The sequence below is a fragment of the Aquila chrysaetos genome, chromosome 14 (genome assembly GCF_900496995.4).
Source record: "Aquila chrysaetos chrysaetos chromosome 14, bAquChr1.4, whole genome shotgun sequence".
Taxonomy (NCBI): domain Eukaryota; kingdom Metazoa; phylum Chordata; class Aves; order Accipitriformes; family Accipitridae; genus Aquila; species Aquila chrysaetos.
Window position 1 is genome coordinate 29,108,155 of NC_044017.1, and position 23,237 is coordinate 29,131,391.

Genomic DNA, 23,237 nt, shown 5'->3' on the forward strand with positions numbered 1-23,237 from the left:
ATAAACTCTATGTTTTTATTTTACAGGTCGTAAGTCTAAACCCATTGGGTTGAAAGCAAATAGAATGTTACCAGTAAAGTTAGCCCCTCTGAAAGTGAAAGGTGCTTTCAAATATACACTGAATTTAATGGCAATTTTATTTCCTTTCAAGATGTTAAGCTTGCTCCTAATAGGTGCTGTCTGAAGAAAAAGTTGCAGTAGCAGCCCAAAACTTGACTGTGTCATTTTCATCAAAGTAATTTCCATATGTGTATGTACGTATACATGACTGTGTGTATTTTTAGAAGCCAAATTATCCTAGTGTCAACCATGTGTGAAAATCCCAATTTATGGCAAGACCTATGTGGTGGCAGACTGAGCAATGTCCTCTTGTTCTCTCCTTCATTCCCTACTCAAAAAGCCCCCTATTTTTCTGAACAGAACAGGAACATTATCGCAGTAATGGGCCATTTTTCTTCCTATCCAGACTTTCTTTATTCCCTATGATGTTCTAGGAGTTGTGTTGTTTGCCCACAACTTTTAAATCTGTATATGCTCACTCTTTCCCTATACTTCCTGCGTTAAAGGAGTTTTTTATTCCCACTACCTCAATTTCATTACTTTCCAATATACTTCAGTATCTGGCTTTGATAACTCTCTTTTCCAAAATCAGCAATGACTTCTTCTTGGCTACTTGACAACAGTGAAAATTTTCGAAGTAACTTAATCTTCTAAATGAAATCTGCTTGATTTATTTATTTTTAGGCCTTTTGTCTGTCTTCATCCTTCTTGATTTGTCTCCTGCTTTGTCAGCGTGTGAACCATTAGCACCTGAGTTTCTCCAAGATTTAAGAGTTTTCTTATTCTTACATTACCTCAATGGTCTTCCAGTGGTTCCTGTGACACTTCCTTTGTCATTGTATTATACAATTTCTTCTTGTCTGTTGAGAGTTTAGCATATTCAGTGATATATAAATAATAATATTTGGGGCAGCAAGCACTAATTTTAAAAAAAGGTGATATGTAATAGAAGAAAAGATACTGAGTTTGGTCAGTAAAAGAAAAGATACAGGACTTCGAATGCAATGAGATAAGATTACTAGTAAAATCCAAATTTACATATCTGGAAAATAGTTTTAAGGACAATTAAATCAATTTTAATTTTGATTATGTCTGCATACAGGTTCAGCTGTCTTTAATGAATGCACTCTAAACATCCCACTTCAGTTAGTTGATCATAACTTTCTGTAAGCATCCATAAGAAAGCATGCCTTCTGCGTAAATGCAAATAAGATAGTATAGGAAGTCATTCTCAGTTTAGGACAAGCAAGAACAGCTATACTGAGTTAGCTCACTGTTGAATTTTGAGGACTTGCTAAGTTGAAGGTTTCGGATATTGTGTTTTATAGTATATGATGCATCTATTCGTGATGAATTTGTCAAATACCTTTTAAGACATTTATACTTCTGGTCTCCTCAACATCCTTTGGGAATACTTTTCAAGCCTAAATAATGCATTACATTTAGGAAAAAACACTTCTTGTTGTTTGCTAATAATTTCCTTGCTTCCTTGAGTTCTTATGTTACGTGAAATAAGTAATAAATAACAAGAGTACATCTTCTCCGTGATTTTGTAGACTGAAGTAGACGAGAACCTAAATGGACTGCTTAGTTTCTCTCTCTCTCTCTCTTTTTTTTTTTTTTTTAAGAAAAATTTCAAGCATTGTTGATATTTTTTGCATATAATGTATGTCTTCTTTTTTCATGTTTTCATATACCTTCTTGAAGTTTGTTGTTAAAAATAGGTAAATCAAACAATATCTAGTTTAATCATGTTATAGATTCTGTATTTACAAGTATGTATGTCTTACAACTTTCCACTTTGTTTTTATAGCACTAGTAATAATTGATCCCACGTTCATGTGATCATCAGTGTACAATTTAACTTTTAGACTGTTGAAATGCTCTGAACTTCATTAAGTTTATTATGCTCTGAACTTAATAAGAAGTTGGGATATAGGAATTTCTGGTATGTTTACATACCTTAGTTAGCAGTGGTTGGCGACATGACTTGGTTGCCGCTACGTGGGTGTGTAGTACCTTTTGAGAGGGCCTTTGGTGTCCCACCTGGCTTATTGATAGCTACTGTTTTGGGTGCTGTGGTCCTCTGTCGCGTTTACCTGCCCTGTGCTGATGCTTTGGATACCAAAGGGCATCTCCATTGGCACTAGGTAAGTATGTGTGAACAACTGAACACATACTTGATCTTGGGAGGGAAGAGTGGGGGGTGCACAGTGGATTTCTGTGATCAGTAGTATTAAAGACATAAGTAATTAAAGAAATATTTCTTGAAAAGATCAAGATTGTCAGGAGCCTTCAGCAATAAATGCAGCTGTTGTTGCTTAATGGCATTTCACAGCATCTGGTTGCAGGTTAGCATCAGTAATGAGCATGGGGGAAGGACGGACGCAAAGTGCAGAGTTTTGGATGGACTTGTCCTTACTTAATCCGTATTATAATGTCATGCTATATAATGGGAAATAATCTGGTGGGTGTATTTGCCCAAATAAAATTTCTGAGTCCACTGAAACCTGGAAATTCCAGCAGAATGCTGATTGTTGTTGGAGCCAGGGTTATATTATGATTTAATGGCTTTTCTGGGCTTCATTTGATGACCTGGCCTAGAAAAACATTTTGAAGTAATAAAGCATCTGTTTGGCTCCAAACTAATGAGAGAAGCATTGCTCTTTGCATTAACTGTTCTTTAGGAAGAGCTGCGGAGAGCTACTAATAAACCTTATTAAAAAGCTTAAGCAAGATTGAAGGAAATAGAAAACAGAGAAACTATTCCATTCCATGTGAAGTGAGTACATCAAAAAAAAAAAAAAAGGGGAAAAAAAAAAAGCAAGCCCACAGGGTTTTTGCCTCCCCTCCATGTGACTTGCAGCTTGCTGCACTTCAGTTACGTTGCCTCTGAGATATGTTAAAGTGCAGCTCAGTTTAATGAAGAAGTGGATAGGACAAATCAAGGCTAGAGACTATTTACGGCAGAGATTGGGTAAGTAAATGCAGCTGTAGATAAGTGTTTACTAATATTGTGCAAATGTTACAATATCTAGCCTGTAGCATTTAAAACAGAACTCAGAGCTATCATTTTTTGGTGGTCCTTTCTTTGTTTTACTTAAGTAATTTGCAAGTGTGGGTGGTACATACTATGCAACAGATTTATACATAAGACTGATAAAGGATGTAATTTTATTTTTCAGACTTCCTACAACAAAACAAATAACTTTCCTTTAATTTAATGTACTTATTTTGTTTTAAATTCTTTGCTATGTAAGTAACTGCTTCGTCTATTTTTGTGCAGTGCTCAAAATAATTTCAGTGGGAGTTAGCTGATAGTTTCTGGTGCCTTCCTGTTATTTTAATTATTTTTCTACTGGTGAGGGAGAGGGGAAGACAGCTTATACTCTGAACCTCCTAGATACAGAATTTTCACATTTCTAGAATCCAACTTCAGACCACTGAAAACTCCCCAGCATCAACTTGTTCCAGGAATCCATTCAGCCATCCTAGTAGGATATGATTTCAGCTGTTTGCTTTTGTTTTCTGTGTCTTTTCATAAAGATTTGTATGTGTTCTTATACTGAGTTTTATATAGAAAGTTCTGTTTTAAATTTATGTATGTTTAAATTTGTGTAAATTTAATATCAATGTACAGGATAGAGAAATATGCTGAAATCTTTTGTTGTTGTTTAAGACTTCTAGGCTTTTGATTTTGATATGTTTTTGTCTCTAGCAATTGGAAAGGACCTTGCAGTGGCTATAATGCCATTATGAAATAGGATTGCAATCTTAGTCAATTAGTAATTTCCAGAACGGTTGTTTTAGCAGCTTCAGTGCCTGCCATTTGAGTATTTAAATCTCAGTGCATAGACAAAGAGCTGAGAAGGAGGAATGATCGACATAGGTTGTAAAGACCTATACCGAAGCCTGATTCGAATCTTGGGAACTGAAAAAGGAAAAGCAAACTCCTTCATTGTTGGTAGTGTGTTAAAGAAAATGTTTTTAAGCGTTTAATATCTTCTGATCTAGGGTGTGTCTTCCTTTAGCATCATTTTGCAGGAAAGAGTACGTTAAATATTGCACTCTATAATGATTTTTACTATCTGGATTAATCAGAATGCGTTATCTTTTTCAGATAATCACTCCATTTAGGAGGCTAATATTGTGTGCTGAGAACAGAAAAGAAATGGAGGACTGGATAAGCTCTCTGAAGTCCGTTCAGTCCAGAGAACACTATGAGGTAAGTTGACACCCCTCTTGATGCAAGCTGTTCTAGCTCAACAGATCAAGCTACAGGACACAGAACTGGAGTATTCACCCTCCTTAGTGTGAAAAGTGTGTCTAATGTCAGAGTGAAGCTTCATGTTAAGACCTTTACTAGCAAAATGAGAGCTTATTATCACACTTTTGTGTGGAAGTTTGGAGGGAGAGCAGGCTAAATACCCTTTGGAAAATACTTTTGGTGAACAATGCATTGTCTTCCCCTGTAATATGGAACCGTAGGTAATTTCAGTCACCGTAGCTGTGTTCTGTACTTGCAAATTTGTCTTAACTTCTCCTTTACTAGACCGCACAGTTTAATGTGGAACATTTCTCAGGGATGCATAACTGGTACGCCTGCTCCCATGCCCGACCTACCTTCTGTAACGTGTGTAGAGAGAGCCTCTCTGGAGTCACTTCTCACGGCCTGTCTTGTGAAGGTAAAATAAACGCTTTCTTCCCCCTGTTTATAATGCTGTGTACGTAGACAGATGGCTGAAAGTTTAAGACGGGTAATGATTCTGAAAATAATGAGTAAGAAAAAATCCTGAAGGGAGAAATCTATTCAGTAGAGTGACTTTCTTTTGGGCAGAGGGACTGCTCATGATCTGGCTCACCTTCTTTGTGCTCCAGGTACCTTTTTCTAACTCATCTCAATAAAACGGTTCTTTCTGCTGCAGCGACCAGTTTGGAATGTGCTGGGTGGACGGTTTGCAAGAAAAGATAGGGTTTATTTGATTTGCCCGTCAAAAAATGTGAAACAAAATAGTCTTACTGGCTTGCAGAATCAGCATTCCTCAGGAAAAAAATCATAATGGTAGTTTCTGCCCAAAATCTATAAAAATTCGTAACACTTTGTTCAGCACTGACCTCTTCCCCTCCAATTCTTGTTTGCTCTGTTGCTGCTGCCCGATCCTGCAGTACAGGCAGGACAGATGAGGACAGATTTATTGCTTTAAAAATTCTCTCATGCAGTGAGGCGGTAGAGATGTAGATGCCTTTGCGCTTTGATGGTTCAACAGATGAAATCCAGCACAAAGAAAAAGGAGGTGTGGCTAAGACTTGAGCATTAAGCATCTCTGGAGAAATGATATTTCACAAACAAGTACTTATAATAAACCTGTAACAGGTTATTTATTTTCTGCTGCAAGTTCTGTGAAAAAGTGGTAACAAGTCTGCTTGTGTTAGAATCCAGCAGAAAATAAAGCATCCATGTGACCTTATGATATATATGAAATGTAGAGGTATTTAATTACCCAAATACCTAGCTGTCCAGAAAAGAGTTACAGTTACACCATTCAAAACTTTTGGTTTTGGATGCATGTTTCCCAACTGCAAATGCATTTCTGTTATTGATGCTGTTATAATACTTGAGGTCTGAGCATAATAATGTGTATTAAGGAAATCTTACAAAGGAAACATTAACCCACTGTCCTGAATTGTCCATGCTTTTAATGTAGCTAATGGTGCAGTTGCCAAGGAACGGGATGAACCCGTTTCATAGAAATTAGAAGTAGCATAGTTACTTCCAGCTTCTCTGGTGTGTGTTTTCCACTGCGTATAAGTCGTTTGGACAGTTTTAAGGCAATTATGGGATTTTCAATGTCTGATATTGGCAGATGGAAGTATCATGTGCTTAACTAAAATGCAGTCGTATTGCCTCTGTGTACAAATACAGTTATATTTGCTCAGGCAAAGGAAAGGAAAGACTTCCTTCCTTCCATAAAGAATTTATCCTTTCATAAGTTAATATTATAACTATTTTAAAAGGCTGTTTAGCAAGAATTATTCTTCTAAGATTATCAGTGTTAATGGTTGTAGTTCATTGTTTTCTGTTTTTTCATGTCTTATTTTGCTTCTAAGTGTGTTTTTAATTTCCAAGGAGTTGGCGTTAACTTTACATTAAGGAAGTTTCCTTAGTTTCCAGATTTGGACTTTGTCACCTTTCTGCATAACTTATTGCAAACTAATGCTACCTTTATCCACATTTTTGATGGCAGTTGATCTTTCAGCAGTTTTTATGAATGGCTCGTGAAGGTAGTTTGGGTTTGCTTTCACTGGTCCACAGTTTCATAAACCTGTATGACCTGGATTGATTTATATGTAGATACTATGATAGTCTTTATTAATAAAGTTTACCTCCTCTTACTTCTTAGCTGCTAGTTTATATCTACTTTCTTCAATTTTTTTTTCCAAGTATTTTTTTAAATATAAGGAGAACTTTTATTATGCATGTAATCTAAATCATTTGACAGTTGACTCTTTTACTGGAATACTCGTACTTTGTCCCCGATTCTGTATACCTGTAAAAACCCGTGTTAACCATCCTTAATTTCTTCATCTAAGAAGTGTATTTTGGCTTGATACTACTTCTTTCTCTGAAATTCTTATGTGACTGAGTTCATAGTTACTTGCTTCTGCCACGTACACTTCTAATGGATTTCACCATCTATTTTTTTACTTACCCTGTGTTAGCAATATACACTGTTTGAGGAGACAATGTAGGAAGTATGGGGTCTTAAGATTCCCCAGACATGTTCTGTGCTACTTTTTCTCATTACATCTTTAAAAAAACTGTTTAAATATTCATGCTTGGCATCTAAAACCTCCAGCACTGCTTTACTCTGGGAATCCATTTATATCTATACTAAATTCAATTATTTGTGTGGTCATTGATCCCAGGCTACTCTATTATGTCTTGTATTGAGAAGCATGAGAGGCTGCTTCTCAAGAGATATGGGAGCTCTTCCTCCTCTCAGTGGTTTGGGTTACTGGCACGCCAAGTTATCTTGAAAGTAGCTTAGAGTCTTTGTGCTCTTTGCGGTCTGATTCTTGACTGTTAACTGTAGGTAAAAATAAAAATAAATCCCATTGCTGATACTTTGCAGCTACTTTAGAAGATCAGTCCTGTAGTATTTTTTTCTCTCAGACTTGCTGGTCTCCAGCAGCACTATACAACTGTTTTTTTCAGCTTGACCACACAACAAGCCTCATTTCTTTTGGAGATAAGATGGGTGCCTTCTTTTTTTGAGGGCACTTTCCCTCCCAGTAGCCTTCGGCAAAGGTTCACCGAATCAACTGCAGCCCACCCTGAAGATACTCCTTTAAGTTTTGTGGAAGCCAGTGTAGGAAAGCCAGCAACTAAGCACCACACAGCCGCTCGCTCACTCCCCCCGCCACCCAGCGGGATGGGGGAGAGAATCAGAAGAGTAGAAGTGAGAACACTTGGGAGTTGAGATAAAGACAGTTTAATAGGGAAAGCAAAAACCACACCCGCAAGCAAAGCAGAACAAGGAATTCATTCCCCACTTCCCAGGGGCAGGCAGGTGCTCAGCCATATCCAGGACAGCAGGGCTCCATCATCCCCAACGGTGACTTGGGAAGACAAACGCCATCGCTCCCAACGTCCCCCCTTCCTCCTTCTTCCCCAGCTTTACATACTGGGCATGACGTCGTATGGTGTGGGATATCCCTTGGGTCAGTTGGGGTCAGCTGTCCCGGCTGTGTCCCCTCCCGACTCCTTGTGCCCCCCCAGCCTGCTCGCTGGTGGGACGGGGGGAGGAGCAGCAAAGCCCTTGGCTCTGGGTAAGCACTGCTCAGCAATAGCTAAAATATCTCAGCATTATCAACGCTGTTTCCAGCACAAATCCAAATCATAGCCCCATACCAGCTACTATGAAGAAAATTAACTCTACCCCAGCCAAAACCAGCGCAGGATGTTAATACCTTTGCTAGGGAAAAGACTGTAGTGTGAACTTGCATCTTTTTAGAAGTCAAAGAATCGATATGTATATCAAGCTAAAGGTGTAAATTCATATCAAACCAGGCTTCATTCTTTCTACTGCTCAAAAAACAATTGAGATTTTAAAAAATACAATCATACACTCCTTTGAGATGCAATGCTATTCCTCCCACTAGTTCCTTCTTTTGTGTCTTCTCAAAAGATAATCTACTTTTCAAATGTTGTCTGGGTGTTGTGTTGCTCTAGCTAGCTCTAAAGGACTGATGTCTACAACATTCATCCACAGTCCTTACTAGGACAGAGAAATTACAATATTTTTGCCTTGCTTTGGAAATTCCTCCAAACTAGCTGAATCAAGTAAGGCTTTTGTTCTTTATGCTCCTCAAATGTTTCTCTTATTCAAGGTTAGCTTGCTGTTTGCTCAGGAGTCTAAGCCTAAGAAGTTATCAGGTAAACACAGGGATACATGGAAAGTTTAGGCAAAGAAACCCAAAGAACTATAGATCATTAACTCTTTCAAAGCTGTCTAGCCTCAATTACTCTGTATTAATACCACATTTCTGTCCAAGTCATTGCCAGTGGAACACTGCCTTTATGATTATTCTCAGAGACGTATTTCTCATGTAGTGTTTTCATTGTCGTGACTGAATCTTGATTGTTGAATTTCTGATAAGCTGGAGATTGCACTTTAAATGAGATGCTTTCTTCTGTGATGAATTGCACAAACCAACCATATTGAAAGAACACTTTTGGATCATGAAGTCAAGCAATAAGAAAATACTGGGATTAAATTGTCTCAGCAAATGCACTTTGTGCACTTGGTCTTTTTTCATTATAATTCTGTTTTTTTCACCGCAAAACTGTTGTTCTTACCCATTGCACAGGGTATTGTACATGCACTACTTGGGTAGTCATTGTCTCCAGGATTTTTGCCACATTTTCTGCACAGGCTGGAGAGTGAATAGTGAATGAAGCGGTCAGGAAGAGAGGGGATGTTCATTGTTAAAGAATTAAGGAGTAATAGAAAACTGTGTTGGGTGACTTTGTATCACACTGTGCCCCTCTGTATTCCTAAGGAAATCACTTAAATAAGATTTTTGATCAAATTAGTAGTTGCTGTGTTGTTTTAGAATCTGGGACCTGTATCACAGAAGTGCTGAGTTTTCTATAACTGCAAAAATCAGTTGAAGCTGTTCTGAAGCCACTGATACCTTGAAGATACACAGTATTGAAAAAAAGGTCTTAGTTGCAGTAGTACTGAGTGTAATAATAATAATCATGATAATTTTAAAAGGCCAGGAAGAAATGAATATTGGTGTCTAAAAAGCATTATTTCATTAGCTTTTGGTAAATAAAGCAAATACCTGTTGAAAATTATTATGAACCAGAGTACGGCACAGCTGCATCCTTATCAAGAGCCATCCATTGCATGCAGTGAATGAGGGTACTATTCTCAAAAAGTGTATGATATATAACTGAAGACTTTACATCTGCACACAGAAGCTAGATTGCAAAACTATATTGCAAAGTTAAGTTGCACAAGTAACAACTTTGTAGTACTTGACTTTGTAATGTGAGTATTCCTTTAGCACTCTGTAATATTAAATTAACTTAGAGAGTTACTTATTTGGGTGAAAATAGTAAAAACTACCAAGAAACTGCTGAATTTTATCCTTTGTAACATAGTCATAAGCTTCAAACTGGAGTGAAGTTAGGTTGCTGTTTTCACGTGAGTCTCTCCATTTTCACTGTGGCTTGTCCATCTGTGATGTGACAGTATTGTTGGAAACAAAACAGCAGGTTTCTTGGAATACCTGAAGACAAATCCTCCCATCTTGACAACTTAAATTATAGATACCAGCTCAGGGATCTTCAGATCAGTTTCAAAACTTTGGCTTTGGCCTTTAAAGTTGGAAAAGAACAGTCTGAGCCACTTCTTCTGTGAAGACCACAGAAGAGAAAACTCATCATAAAATAGATGGTAGAGCAGTAAATTTGGGGACACCCCCCCCCCCCCCCCCGAGTATCCTGCGAATGCAGTTGAATTAATTGACGGGTGGTTAGAATGAAAGGCCTTTGAGACAGCAGTGTTCTATAACAAAGGTGTGTATTTTCAGTGCAAGAGATCCTATGATAATGTTCAGTAATGTTGACTTTTCTTCATTATAGATAATAATAGCTCTAGATTTAATCACTGCGTCTGACAGCAGATATTGATACCACTGTGACAAATGTTTGCTAATTAAATGGTTCTCTTGGTTGGCTTTCTGAGAGACCTACTTCATATTCCACCTAGAAACATCTACACAGGAAATTAAAATTCAAAATAATGTTCTATGAATATTCTAGATTTGGTTTGGCTAAATTTTTCCTTTTCTTATCTTTTAACTTTCATTGGCAAGTAATGGCAATTGATGTCTAGCAGTATGTCTGCGTGTTTCCAAAAGATTGCAGATATCAGACTGATTCATGAATGGGATGCAGTGTCACCCGAGACAGAAGAAATTAGGGGGTGGTGGTAACTGAAGTTGAGATTTGATTTAAAATTTTCCTTTCTATACCTGTCTCTTCTGTACTGCTATGTGTTTTGCTTGAAAGTTACATCTGTGTCTTAAGGTCATTGCTTTTGGTAATGTTTAATGCTCAGAATAACATGAATTGTTGTTTGATGATATTGGGGTTGGGGGGTGACCTACAGAAAGCCTGATCTGAGATTTCGTAAGTTATATACTGTACCCACAAATCGAACATTAGCTGTCACTTGCCATCCATGGTGTGGCTTGCTGCAGCTCTTCAGATCCTGGGTTTGAATTTGTCCTTGCCTTGTTGAGAGAGCAGAGGTTTAATACAGGGTTCTGAGATGTAGTTGAATCGTACCTCAGTAGGGTTTGAAAATTCCCTTACTTTGTTATGCCTTCATAATTCGGAATTTCTTATTGCGCCTCATCCCTGATTTGTCGTATTTTGATCTGTGTGGCAAAGACAAATGCATATCATGTATGAGTAGGAAGCTGAATTCAGTGGCACATCTTCTCCAAAACATTCAAGTGGCAAAACTGCTCAAGGCCCATCACTTGAAAATGCAGCCTTTATTTCTGTGCTTCTGTGAGAGCTGCCTTCTTCAGACGTTTGGAACCAGCATATGTTGGCAAACACACAATATGATGCTGAGCTGTTTTGAAAATGCGAGCCTACCCTGTCAGTTGAAGAATATGGGGTATTTGCACACTTTAGGTCTATGAATGCTGCTTTTCGAAATGACCGGGGGAGCTACTGTTAAAGCAACAAAACTCCTTTTTCTGTTTCCTTCTCTTTCTTTGAGCTAGCCATATACTTCAGTGCATCTCCCAAAACAGTGAGGTTTGCTCTCAAACTCAGATGTTGCTTACATAGTCTCTGTTCACTTTTAAAATTGATCTGGCAACGGATCAGTGGAATTAAAATGAGAAATTTATGATTCACAAGACCTTTTGTACCATGGCTTAATGTTTTTTAATGGTGGACAAGTGATGGGCCAAAGCTTTTGATAGTTTCCTGTCAAATATTTGTTTGAAAAGAGACTACTACTTCTGGCCTGCTGGCTAGTTCTCATAAACCTTTAATGGCTTTTGCCAAAATAATTTATATAATGCACTCTAAATAGAATGATGTCATGCACTTCCAGTAACAGAAATACCCACAGTTGGGTACGTGAGTCTGGTCTAATATGATATTAACCAGTCATATTAGTTGAGTTGAACAAAATACAAATAGTTATTAGATTGTCAGAATGTCTGCCTGTACTACACACTTGTGCTGAGTATTCCAATGAGTGGATTTTTAATAAATAATCCAGTAAGAAGTCAGGCTCTTCCTCACTTAATGTAACCTCTTGGAAAATATTGTAACCACCAGTATCCTGAATAAATATATCACCACCTAACCCTTCACTTTCTCAGCTTCTGGGAAAACAGGCATAGTACGGTGCCCAAAAGGGAACCTTTAAGCAAAGAAACAGAGCTCCTGAAGCAAAATATTTCTGTGAAACACTTTCTCATCACTGCTTGCAAATTTAAACCAGGTATCTGAGTTGTGTCACGGGAGGCATAGAAAAGGCAAAAACACAGTTAAAGATGTATTTGTACCTTAGTACTTTGCATTGCACCTGAAAAAATGGGGACTGATGTGGAGTTGAGGACACACTTAACATGGACTACAGCTAAGCAGTTCAGCCCAGTTTAGAGAGTTAAAGCTGGAGTGATTATGAACTGAGTCTTCTTTTAGTTGGGTTGTGTCATGTGTGCGACACTAAATGACATGTACTTGGCGGTTTTATGGAATATCTCGGTTTAATTTTTTTAAAGATATGTATCACTGAAATACAGCAAATAACAAAGTATACATGTTTATGTGTGTCTTCCAGTGTGTAAGTTTAAAGCACACAAAAGATGTGCTGTCCGAGCAACAAATAACTGCAAATGGACTACCTTAGCCTCAATTGGAAAAGACATCATCGAAGATGAAGATGGTGTAAGTACTATTCATATTTACGGTATTTTCCAAAAAGCTGTTTCTTCTTTATGGGGGGAAAAAAAAGGCTAAGCGTAGAAATATTGCCATGTGACCCATTGGGGTTAACGGTAGGTGGTTATATTCCTGAACACTTTTCAAAGATTAACATGGTAGTTAGAACAAAAGTTACATTCCTATCTCACAAGGCAAGTTTAGTATCTGTGGGCACTAGATTGCAGCCATATTACAATATTTTAAAGGCCACATGCAGAGAAACTCTGAAGCTGGAGAATTGCTCCCAGAAGTTCTTACTGCTCTTAAGCAAAGGTGGTATTTTATACTGTTACCATGCTGTTTTGGCAATCTATTTTGTGTCCCCCTTACTGATAGCTGTTCCCCAGGATGCCTGTTTGGAATTCACTGACGTGTGGGTTTTTTTTTACTGATGAAAGCAGGAATTTTAAAATTAGCAGGAGAAATGACAAAAGCTTTTCAGAGGTTTATTATGATAGATGGGTTATTTTTCCAAACACAACCTATGTATGTGCCACTGGTGTGAAACTTCTTCCTAGAAGGTTAGTACTATGAGTGTCCTGAGTTGCCCATGGTATTAATGAGACAAAGAGTGCACTGAGTAAAGCTTTGCACTGCATTTAGGGACTGCTTTATAGAACTGTGACTTACCAGCCATGGTGAGGGGGTATGCAAAGCCACAGAGGTATTCTGCTGTCCTGCCTATTCTTCCAAATTTTAGTTATTTTAATTGGTCTGTGTCTTGTAGTCAACATTAAGTGAATGGGTACTTACTTGTGTTACAGAGTCTCTAGATTTAACTGCCCCATTGTTTTGTGGTTAGTTGCTACCATAGTACCACGAATAGTTGAATGAGATGTGTCTCCCTTCTTCAGCTGTCACATTTTCTGCCTAGCATGTGAAACATCACCATAGTCCACATTCATAGCTGTTGCCTTGTAAGCATCAGTGTCACTTATCCTGGTCAGCCATACCTGCTTCTTTGATGAAAGGGTAGAGCTGTGGGAAATAGTTTAAATCCACCTACATCTGAGAGACAAAAGCCTCTAATTTCTATTTCTGAGTATTTAACTTTTATGACTACTTCTTCACAGATAGCTATGCCTCACCAGTGGTTAGAGGGTAATCTGCCTGTCAGTGCCAAATGCGCAGTCTGCGACAAGACTTGTGGCAGTGTTTTACGCCTGCAAGATTGGAAGTGCCTTTGGTGTAAAGCTATGGTAGGTGCAATGAATCACATCCAAGCGTCTGTGATTTTGCCAGCTTTATTGCTCGCCATTAGTTTTATTTTGTCATTTCATAACTGTGCTTTTGGATTTAGTAGGAGCAGGCAGCTTGTGCAAACTCAGGTCTCTCTAATGTTCATAATTTCTCATGACTGTCATACTTGCTTCAGTTAATTTTTAATACACCCACAGATGCAGCTTTTCTTTAATAGATGTTGTCATCCAATGTGTTTTCTCTGCCTTCTCCTGACTGATAACTGAAGGTTCAGATGTCTGTTCCATATGCCTGATAATCATATGTTAATTTCTTGTATCTTTTATTGTAGATATTGCTGTAATAATATTTTAGTAATATCAGTAATAGTAATGTTTATTATATTAATATTGATGTAGAAATATTTTTAATACTGCAAAATCTTGAAGTTCCCTTCTTCAGGACACTCTGTAGGTTGCAGATTGAAATTCTATAACATGCTATTGCTGTTTCCCCAAAATACAGTTTTCTCTTAATTTTTTAACTTGTCTGAAAAGATAGGTTTCATATGCTAGGGTATAGAAGTGGAATGTCAGCAGTTTTTTTCTTGTTGAAGCCTTCGGCATATAGATGTCTGAGGCTCTGTGTGTGGGCAGTGGGAAACGATCGGCATCTCCAGAGGTGATTTGAAATTTAGGTGAAGTGCAGCACCCTCTGCATGTGCCTTTTTTTCCAATAACTATGGAAGACACCTCTACAACGCATAGTTTATGGGACCCACCTTTGGTGGGCTGCTCTGGCTTGGTATGTGTGCTAGCTTTAGTGCAGATAGGTCTTCCAGAACAGCCAGGTGGACCAGCCATGTAGAGAGCTGTTGCTTTGCATGTGCACAGTGTGCCTGCTGCCTCCAGCACAGATTCTGGCTGCTGGGAACTTGGTCCTCCCTTGCTCGTGGATGGAGGTAAGCGATTCCCTTGAAAGGATGATTCATATCTGCTATAGGGGTAGCTGAAGTACTCCAAACTTAAATTTTGCGGAATGAGTAACAAGCTGTTGTGGTTGACCACTCATGGCTTTTTTTCCAGTCTCGCTCCTCTTCCCTCTACACCTAAATGTTATATATTAGTCCATTTTTGTTACATAGATACTGCATCAGTTACACTTTCACCCTGAAATTCCACTGTAGGGAAATAATTTTTTTGTTTTTTTTGTAGGTTCACACTGCCTGTAAAGATCTGTATCCTCGTAAATGCCCACTTGGCCAATGTAAGGTATCGATCATACCTCCAACAGCACTAAACAGTATAGACTCTGATGGTACGTAGTATTGTAGTGTGTTCAGTGGTAGTTCTGGACTTGCAGTGCCTAGTGAGATCTGTATAACTAAACAAGGCTAAAATCATTCTGCTGAGCAGGTGAATGCAGTCTTCAAATTCAGAGAAAAGTATAATTTTCTGTGTAGCTTTTCAGGAGATTATTTACCTGACATGATTTTAAAAATGTTTTTGAAAGTTCCCCCACTAGAAATTTTCTCCCATTTTATTTACGACTCTTGGAAACTTTTCAAGTGAATGACCAGAGTCCTCAGATGAAGTGGGCTGATGCCTGCCTGGCATGTATCACTCATTCTGTGAGTTCCCAAATTTTGGATAACTTCGCTTAATGCAGAGGTAAGCTAGCTGAATGGCTCAGATCCACCAACTGCTTTACCAGGCTAAAGAGAGGAATTGTTTCCACAGCTTGTCTAAATTTCTTTTAAATATAAGCAGTGTAAGAATCCTGCAACACACAGATAAAAACCCAGCAAATGTTCAAAACTCAGAGGTGCTCTTTGGTGGCTCAGGATAGAGACGCGTGAGCAGTGGGACTGCACTTAAAGGCAGGGAGTGGATTTAATAAGGAGTATCATGAAATCTAACTGCTTGAATTTTATAGGTTGTGTGGCAAATGTAGACCAACAACTTTAACACAGTTTAATGAATTCTGTTGTATGAAGTTAGTAAAAGGATTGTTTATGCTGTTTCTATTCGCTCTATTTACTTGCTATGTCTTAGACCAGAGCGTCATGCTGCTATTTATTATTCATGCTAGGAAGATTGTTCCATATGTGAAATTATTTTTCTTGGCATCTAAATAAATTAATCAAACCTTATTTTAAATTATACATTATGATAATGTGGAATTAAATTAGCATCCTTTAACGCTAGTTTTTTTATTTGTAGCTCTAGTAATTGAAAACAACATAGTCATTTTAATATTGCCTGAAACCAATGTCAAAACCTATACCTGTGATGTCTGATTTTGAAGTGTTGCTGAGAAACCACTACTTCCATAGACTGGTCATGTTAGTGACAACAGTGTCCATTAATACTACCTACTAAGGGCCTTATAGAAAGCCTGCTGTAATTTCTTAAGACCCGCATTGACTTTAGTAAGCTTTGGATCACAGTTGAAGGTCTGTTGTTCAGTGATTCTAGTATAATTAATAGCATAACTTCAGTCTGAGAAGAAAGTTCTCATGCAAAGTCTCACCTGGGAGCAGCTGAGTACAGTAACTTTTAAAATCTGTGAGTACTCTTAGAAAGCTCATATACATGTGGGTGATCCAGTTCAACTCAGTAAGGTTAAAGAAAAATCAGATTAAAAAACAAACACTTGTAACTGAAATATGTATTTGATTATGTGATAATCTGTGAAGATGAGATTTGAGAAGTATTCTAAAAGGTTAATAAACTTTTTCACTGTGGAAAAGCAATAAAGCTATTGTCTTCAGGATTTTACTAAATCTAGGCACTGAAAATACTGGAAAGAAAAAAAAGAACTCGTAAATCTTGAGCAATTATGTTTTCCTTGCAGGGCTAATATTCAGTTTAGCATTTACATTATGCATGATAAAATGTACTCCTTTTGTCCTTCATCCCTTTCTTCCTCTTTCCCATGATTTCTTTTTGTGTTGTTCATATTAGAAAGCCTTATTTATTTCATTCTTTCTAACTATGTTCACAGGTTTCTGGAAAGCCACATGCCCGCCATCCTGTGCCAGTCCTCTTTTAGTTTTTGTTAACTCAAAGAGTGGAGACAATCAGGGAGTAAAGTTTCTTCGTCGATTCAAACAGTCGTTAAATCCAGCTCAGGTGTTCGATTTAATGAATGGAGGACCTCACTTAGGGTAATGACCTTGGAAATCTTGAGCAATCCTTTTCACAAGGGAATTTAGTGCAAAGTATAGTGTTGTGTTGTCCCCTCGTTGCTATAATTCTATCACCAATATCTACTGTGACTTTCTAGTTAAAATCTAAGAGATAACAGAATTTCAGGATGAATTCCAGTGGGTGAACGGATTGTAGGGTAATATTTTGTTTTTAGGAAAACTCACGAAAATTCAAACCTAATGCCTATCAGCCCAAGTGTTTTGTGGCTTTTTGCTAGCTTTGACTTCTGTTAACTGGTAAGGTTCAAAACCGTGACAAATGTTTAGATGCTTTCCTGAATCAGGGCCTTAACGCACAGTTGCCCGGGTGCTATTCTTCCATTTCGTATGAGTAATTCAGATATTCCTGTGACTTTGTTGTGAATAGCTTTGGAATAAAACTATTGTCTATATGTACTCTGTATCTTTTTGAACTCTGAACACAAATGTCAGCAGAGGAGTCTGCAGTGGGGGACGGAGGAGTACACTAAAACTTTTGTCATCTGAAAACTACATTCAAAATATGGTTTAGGCAACATATGCAAACAGTCAAGAAAATGAGCATCTCGCAAAATTTGGAGCAAGAACACAATTAAAACCATCAGGCATTCTACAAAATCTAAGGGCTGATTGTTGGAGAGATAGGGATGAAATTTGCATAGTGGTGGCCACAACCCAAGCATCTTTGCGCATTCATAAAGATTAAATTTATGCACATTTTTCTGTTGCCTAACTTAATTCCACTCAGATGTAGCATTGTGGTTAAATGGCCTATTAATATCAGTTACAGCAACTAGAAACAGTAATTTTTGTACTCTTAAAGATGCAGAATTATGCTTGCATGACAAAAATGGAGACGAAACAAATGCAAAAAATTCAGTTCAAACAGTGGGCATGTAATACATATATAATGGAATACAGCTGTGGATTTTTATAATTAGTACTGTGTTATGGACATGTTATATTAACTCTTTAAGTTGTACTATTCTTTTCATCATAACCCTGAAAATCTGAATTTAATCTAAGTCGCTTTTGGCTAACATTTTGTACATGTCATTATAATGACAGATAAAAATCCATCGTAATTGGAGAGACAATTTTTGGGAGAGGACAGTCTGAAAAATATGTCTGTCTGTTTGCAAGTTCTCTTGCTTCATATAGTTGTACCTAACAGCAGCATGGTTCAGGAGGCTCACTCCAGTTTTGCACAGTAATCATAGGTCAGGTCGGTTGCTTTTAAATATTTTTCCCAAACAGTTTCCAAAGAGAGGTCCTTAGCAGTTATTCAATCAGGTTGTGCTGATGTCTTCTTTTTTATAGTTGATCTAAAGAGCAGAGTTGCATTCTTTGAGACAGTGTATTTCTAGGGATTTTCTCCCCTTTCTCAGGGTAGGAGAAATTGTTCTGGTATCAACATTTTTTTCCTTAAATATCTGCACCTTTTGTTCTGAGTAGGTATCTGCCTATCATATGCAAGTGATACTATTTTCTTTAGAAAAAATATAAATGCTTCAAAAATTTGTGATCTTAATACGTTGCTATTTAGAAGTAGTTGTGAGATTACACATATTCTGGAAAATAACATGCATTAAAAATAAACATCTTTATTTTTATGATTTTAAGAGTTTATACTTTCCAATTCTTCTTTGTTTTTTTTAAGTTTAAATCCCTGTTGTTTTTACCTCTTGGCTGTTTCTTCACATCTCATTCCCCTTTCCTCTGTGTCTCACCTTTCTGCTTGTTCTGTCTCTCTCGTCCTCCTTTTCTGTACTGCCCAAGTGTTGTATCCTGGAGGTGTTAAAAGCCAGAGAACAGGAGGAAGAGCCGTAGGAAGCTAAAGCAGGATACGGCTTTAATGATCTAATACGAAATACTTGTATTATTTTCTTATATTGTTGTGATCACCTTGTGTAATAATTACCTCCAAAGGTCCTTGCATGTAGTTAGTCAGGCATTGGCAAAAGCCCACGCATATTGTGGAGCACATCCTGTTGTTGTGTCTTAACCTCTTCTCGTGAAAAATCCCCAGTGGTGCCTTGTGCTTCTGCCTGAAGTGGGAAGCATAGAGCAGTTGCAATTTCATAGCTTAGAAATTTAAAAAAAATATTAATAAAATTAATAAATTATTAATAAAATCCTGAAAACAATACCAAGGGAATTTTTTAAGTAAAACTTGGCATGTTATTTATCAGAAATGTCAGTATAAGTGGAATATACGGCAATAGAAGGGATGCAGATAGGTTTATTAAGTAGATGGTTGTATCCACATACCCCAGAACATTAAAAGAAGGACCATAAAGGTGCCGTGCACCATATTTTCTTGTAACAGTTGCTAATGAATGTAACTGCTGTCTCATTAATGGACGTGACTGGCTCTAACAGGCTGCGTTTTGTCTGCAGTTTGCGGTTATTTCAGAAGTTTGACAACTTCAGGATTCTTGTGTGTGGAGGCGATGGAAGCGTGGGTTGGGTCTTGTCAGAAATTGATAAGCTCAGCTTGCACAAACAGGCAAGTGTGCATACTTACTCTCCTTGACTATACGGACTAGACTTAAGTTTGTATGCTTACTTTTCCTTGACTTGGTTCTTTGTCATATCTCTCTATACGGGCCAAACTCAGTGGCTGCTCTTAAAGGAAAATTTTCACTGCTGTAAACAGGACAAGTTGTATCGGGATTGCACAATTTGATTTACAAGCTTTAGATGTCATCTATATAATTAACATTTGTTGCTTGAAATAAGAAGCATTTGTAATAGTTTGTACTTTTTCTTCTAGTTTTCAATAGTAGATTTGCTCCTGTGTTGTGTTTCAGTGTCAGTTGGGAGTGTTACCCCTTGGTACTGGAAATGACCTTGCTCGTGTCCTTGGTTGGGGAGGATCCTGTGATGACGATACGCAACTTCCTCAGATATTGGAGAAACTAGAACGAGCCAGCACAAAAATGTTAGACAGGTAAACCTAAATGTGCATATATATGATTTATCATGAGATTCAAATTGTATTTGTTTGGGTTTCTGATGGCCTAAATCCATCTTGGAGACTTAGTGTTCAGTGGTTTTGGTTTTTAGGGTGCAAATCATAATCATGAGGGAAACCAAGACAGTAATGGGGATAGCTCTTCAACGTCCTTTTAAACTGAAGAGTCAGATGGGAGAATGGTTGATGAAACTAGGAAGCATGTTGTCCAAAGATGAACAAAAGGTGACATTTTGTTGCATAACTGATGAAGCTGCGTAACTGCCTGTTACAAGAAGTTGTGAGCATTAAGAAATTGTATAGATTCACAACCATTTGGGGCAGTTTTATGGACTCCATGCACGCTATTAAATACCATTAAAGGTGGCATCTTTATTTAGGAAACACCTGAGCTCTCTGTCCTTGGATGTGGGGAGAACTCACATTGTGTGCTTTCACCCTTCATATAATTTCCTGAGGCATCAGCTGTGGACAAGATGCTGGGCTACCTGGATCTTTGGCTTGATCCACTACTAATATTTCTGTTTGAGGCATTTTCTTAGTCAAAACCAAGAGATCTTCCCAATCCTTGTTTTGTGTGGTTTCCATCCATAAAGCAAAAGAGCAATCTCCATTTAAAAAAAAGATAAGATGACGGTCATGTCATTCCAATGAAGGCGTAACACTCTGTTTTTGAGAGGAGTATTACTTACTTTGTTCCTTTCTCTCATGGGTCTTTCTGTTCTTGCTCTAGTTACAAACTCTTGAATGTCATCAAAGGGGATTTTATTTTAGTTGGGTTTTTTTATGAAATAGAGAAACAAGTCCTCTCTTATTTTAAGCTTTTCTGCAGACTACTTGATTGTTTTACAGCAAAGTATGTAGAGAAATGCTTGTTATTGATCCTTAGAAGTGTTGGCCTGTGCATACTGAAAGATTCATGGATTAAATCATGTTTGCCTTTTTCTGTACTGAAAAAAACCTCAGATTTATTTTTTGCTCTAATTTCAGTAGACTTGCTCCCAAGGCCATCTGCAGTGGTTACCTGTTCTTTTCAGCAGGCTTTGAAGGATGTTGCTATTAGCGGTTTCATACTATCTATGCTGTAGAGTACTGTCCTTTACCAGGGGAAAAATATATATATGTCGATGAAGATACTTCACCATTTGCTTTGTTCTCATGCCTGCCTCCCGTAGTTGAGATGAAAAGCTAATGTTACCTTAGAGCTTTTTCTCTAGGAACACGTCTATTTTCCTTTGACTTCTGCAGTTAGTTTGCACAAATTCTTTTATATTATGAATGTTTTGTTGGAAAATATTCGTTGCCTGCATTGAATGTCCCATGATTTGTTCTCAAGTATGGCTCATCATCAAATCACTAACAAATAATCTGAGCAATAAAACAAATTATTACCATTAATCTCAATTATTTCACCCATATGCAATTAGCTTACAATTAATAATTAAGCTGCTTTTTTTTAACAAGTTTTTCTGTGGTGTAGCAATGAATTTTCTTTCTGTTGATATGTTGGAGAAAAGATAAAACTAACAATCTGGAAACTTAAAAGCTGTTATGTTTCTTTCAGGTGGAGTATAATGTCATATGAACTAAAATTACCAGCAAAGCCTTCTATTCTTCCAGTGACTGCAGAAGAGTCGGAGGAATGCCAGGTGGACTTTTACTTTTGTTTTGTTGTTTCATATACTTTGAGCTTCTGGGATGACAATATTTATAATTGAAGCACATGCATGAAAAATAGAAACAGATGTTTTGTGATCTGCTAACTGAACTGAGTTAACGTTTGTTCATGGAGTGTATCTCAAGTAATTAGGGTTTCCAATTCTGTATTATTTGCCAAAAAATGAATGAAGGTAAGGAGTCTTCAGCAGAGTAGTCAGAAAAATTTATTCCTGAAAAATATATATTTCATTACGTATGTGTTATAAATTAGTTTTTATATATTATATATTTTCATATGAGAATATAATATATTATTATATCAGTATGCCATGTAATAACATAATATATTTAATATAATTATTATATATAAGAATGTGTTATATATTATTTCATATATAATAGTATGATTTAGTGTTATGTTATTGTATAATAATATTATATATACTATAATAATATATATAAATGTATAAAATATATTTTTATATCTATATAAAAGCAAAATGTTTGCTATCTTGAGTTTGGAATAAGCATTGGAAAAACCCCAACATTTTGAAGGCAAGGGTTGTATTCTGAAAGAAGGAAAGAGGCTTTTTGCAGCTTGAGTTAGATCAGGTGATACCACCCAACTTTCTGTTTGCTCTTTTGGAGAGCTCGAAATCATAAGTGACCTTAAAGAAAAGTTTAGTCTGTCTTTCAGACTAGACTTGCGCTTGTACTATCTGATGAGGTTTACATTTTGTGAGAGAGGGAGATGCTTTAATCAAATTAATTGGCATGAAAAGTCTGACTAAAAATAAGAAAATAATATATTCCTAAGAAAGTTAATGCATATCAACTTCAGCTCAAAAGTACTTGAGAAGCAATAATTAATCAGCAGGTTCTTGAATAATTTAATAATTCAGGCTGGTTTAATTGGCAAGGAGGTTATAACCTTTGACGGCTTGCTGGATGTAGAGATGCAAAGAGGCTTGTGCTCCACTGGCTGGGATTTTAACGGGGTTGCTTTGCACACAGCTCTGTTTCCAGCATCAGCAATGCAGACAGAGGCTTTATCTTCTCTAATTTTTCAAGACAGTTAAAATTTTCAAGTGTATCTTCATCTTGTAAAGGGAAAAATACACTTTTTGTTCTAGTTAGTTCTGGCTTTGAAATTATGTTTAGCCCCTCCTGAAAATGGAAGGAACTGCTCATATAAAACTTCTTTTTTGGAAAATCAGTTCTGTAGGCTATAGTTGCCTGCCATTACTCTAAGTTGGACAAAGCCATTTTCTTTTGAGTACCCTGCTCAATCTCTATTTTAATGTTTTTTGCATCATTTATTGAGTTATGATATCTCAGAAGAAGAAGAATTAACCTTACAGCAGGTAATGTATTAAAGTGCAGTTCAAAAAGTAAATAAAAGTACATATCCAATTCTTTTTTTTTTTTTTTTTTCTCTTTCCTCCAGTTTCAGGAGACTTATTTCACTTGGTTTGCTTCCAGAAATCTTATACTGATGTTTGAACAACAGTAGTTCATTCTTACAGATCAGATGGTTATGTCTTGTTTTTTTCCCTTGAAATGAAAACTGATTTACTGTCAGAGTTCTACAACTAAGGCTGGGTTTTCGGAGAAAAAAAAGGGTGGTATATCTGCTTGCT

General features: G+C 37.2%; 1 protein-coding gene across 3 annotated transcripts in view; it reads left to right on the forward strand.

Annotated features, from left to right (window-relative positions):
• The window catches only part of DGKH (diacylglycerol kinase eta), a 175,400-nt gene that overhangs the window by 105,884 nt on the left and 46,279 nt on the right, over positions 1 to 23,237 (forward strand). For 2 of the 3 annotated variants that reach the window (XM_030036453.2, XM_030036454.2), the window contains exons 5-13: positions 4,181 to 4,285; positions 4,613 to 4,745; positions 12,450 to 12,556; positions 13,666 to 13,791; positions 14,986 to 15,088; positions 16,778 to 16,940; positions 19,362 to 19,470; positions 19,775 to 19,914; positions 21,503 to 21,587. In XM_030036453.2, the coding sequence (XP_029892313.1) occupies positions 4,181 to 4,285; positions 4,613 to 4,745; positions 12,450 to 12,556; positions 13,666 to 13,791; positions 14,986 to 15,088; positions 16,778 to 16,940; positions 19,362 to 19,470; positions 19,775 to 19,914; positions 21,503 to 21,587 (1,071 nt within the window). Of the gene's footprint in view, positions 1 to 2,658; positions 3,038 to 4,180; positions 4,286 to 4,612; positions 4,746 to 12,449; positions 12,557 to 13,665; positions 13,792 to 14,985; positions 15,089 to 16,777; positions 16,941 to 19,361; positions 19,471 to 19,774; positions 19,915 to 21,502; positions 21,588 to 23,237 lie in introns of those variants that run through there. The other variant, XM_030036455.2, reaches the window with a different exon arrangement.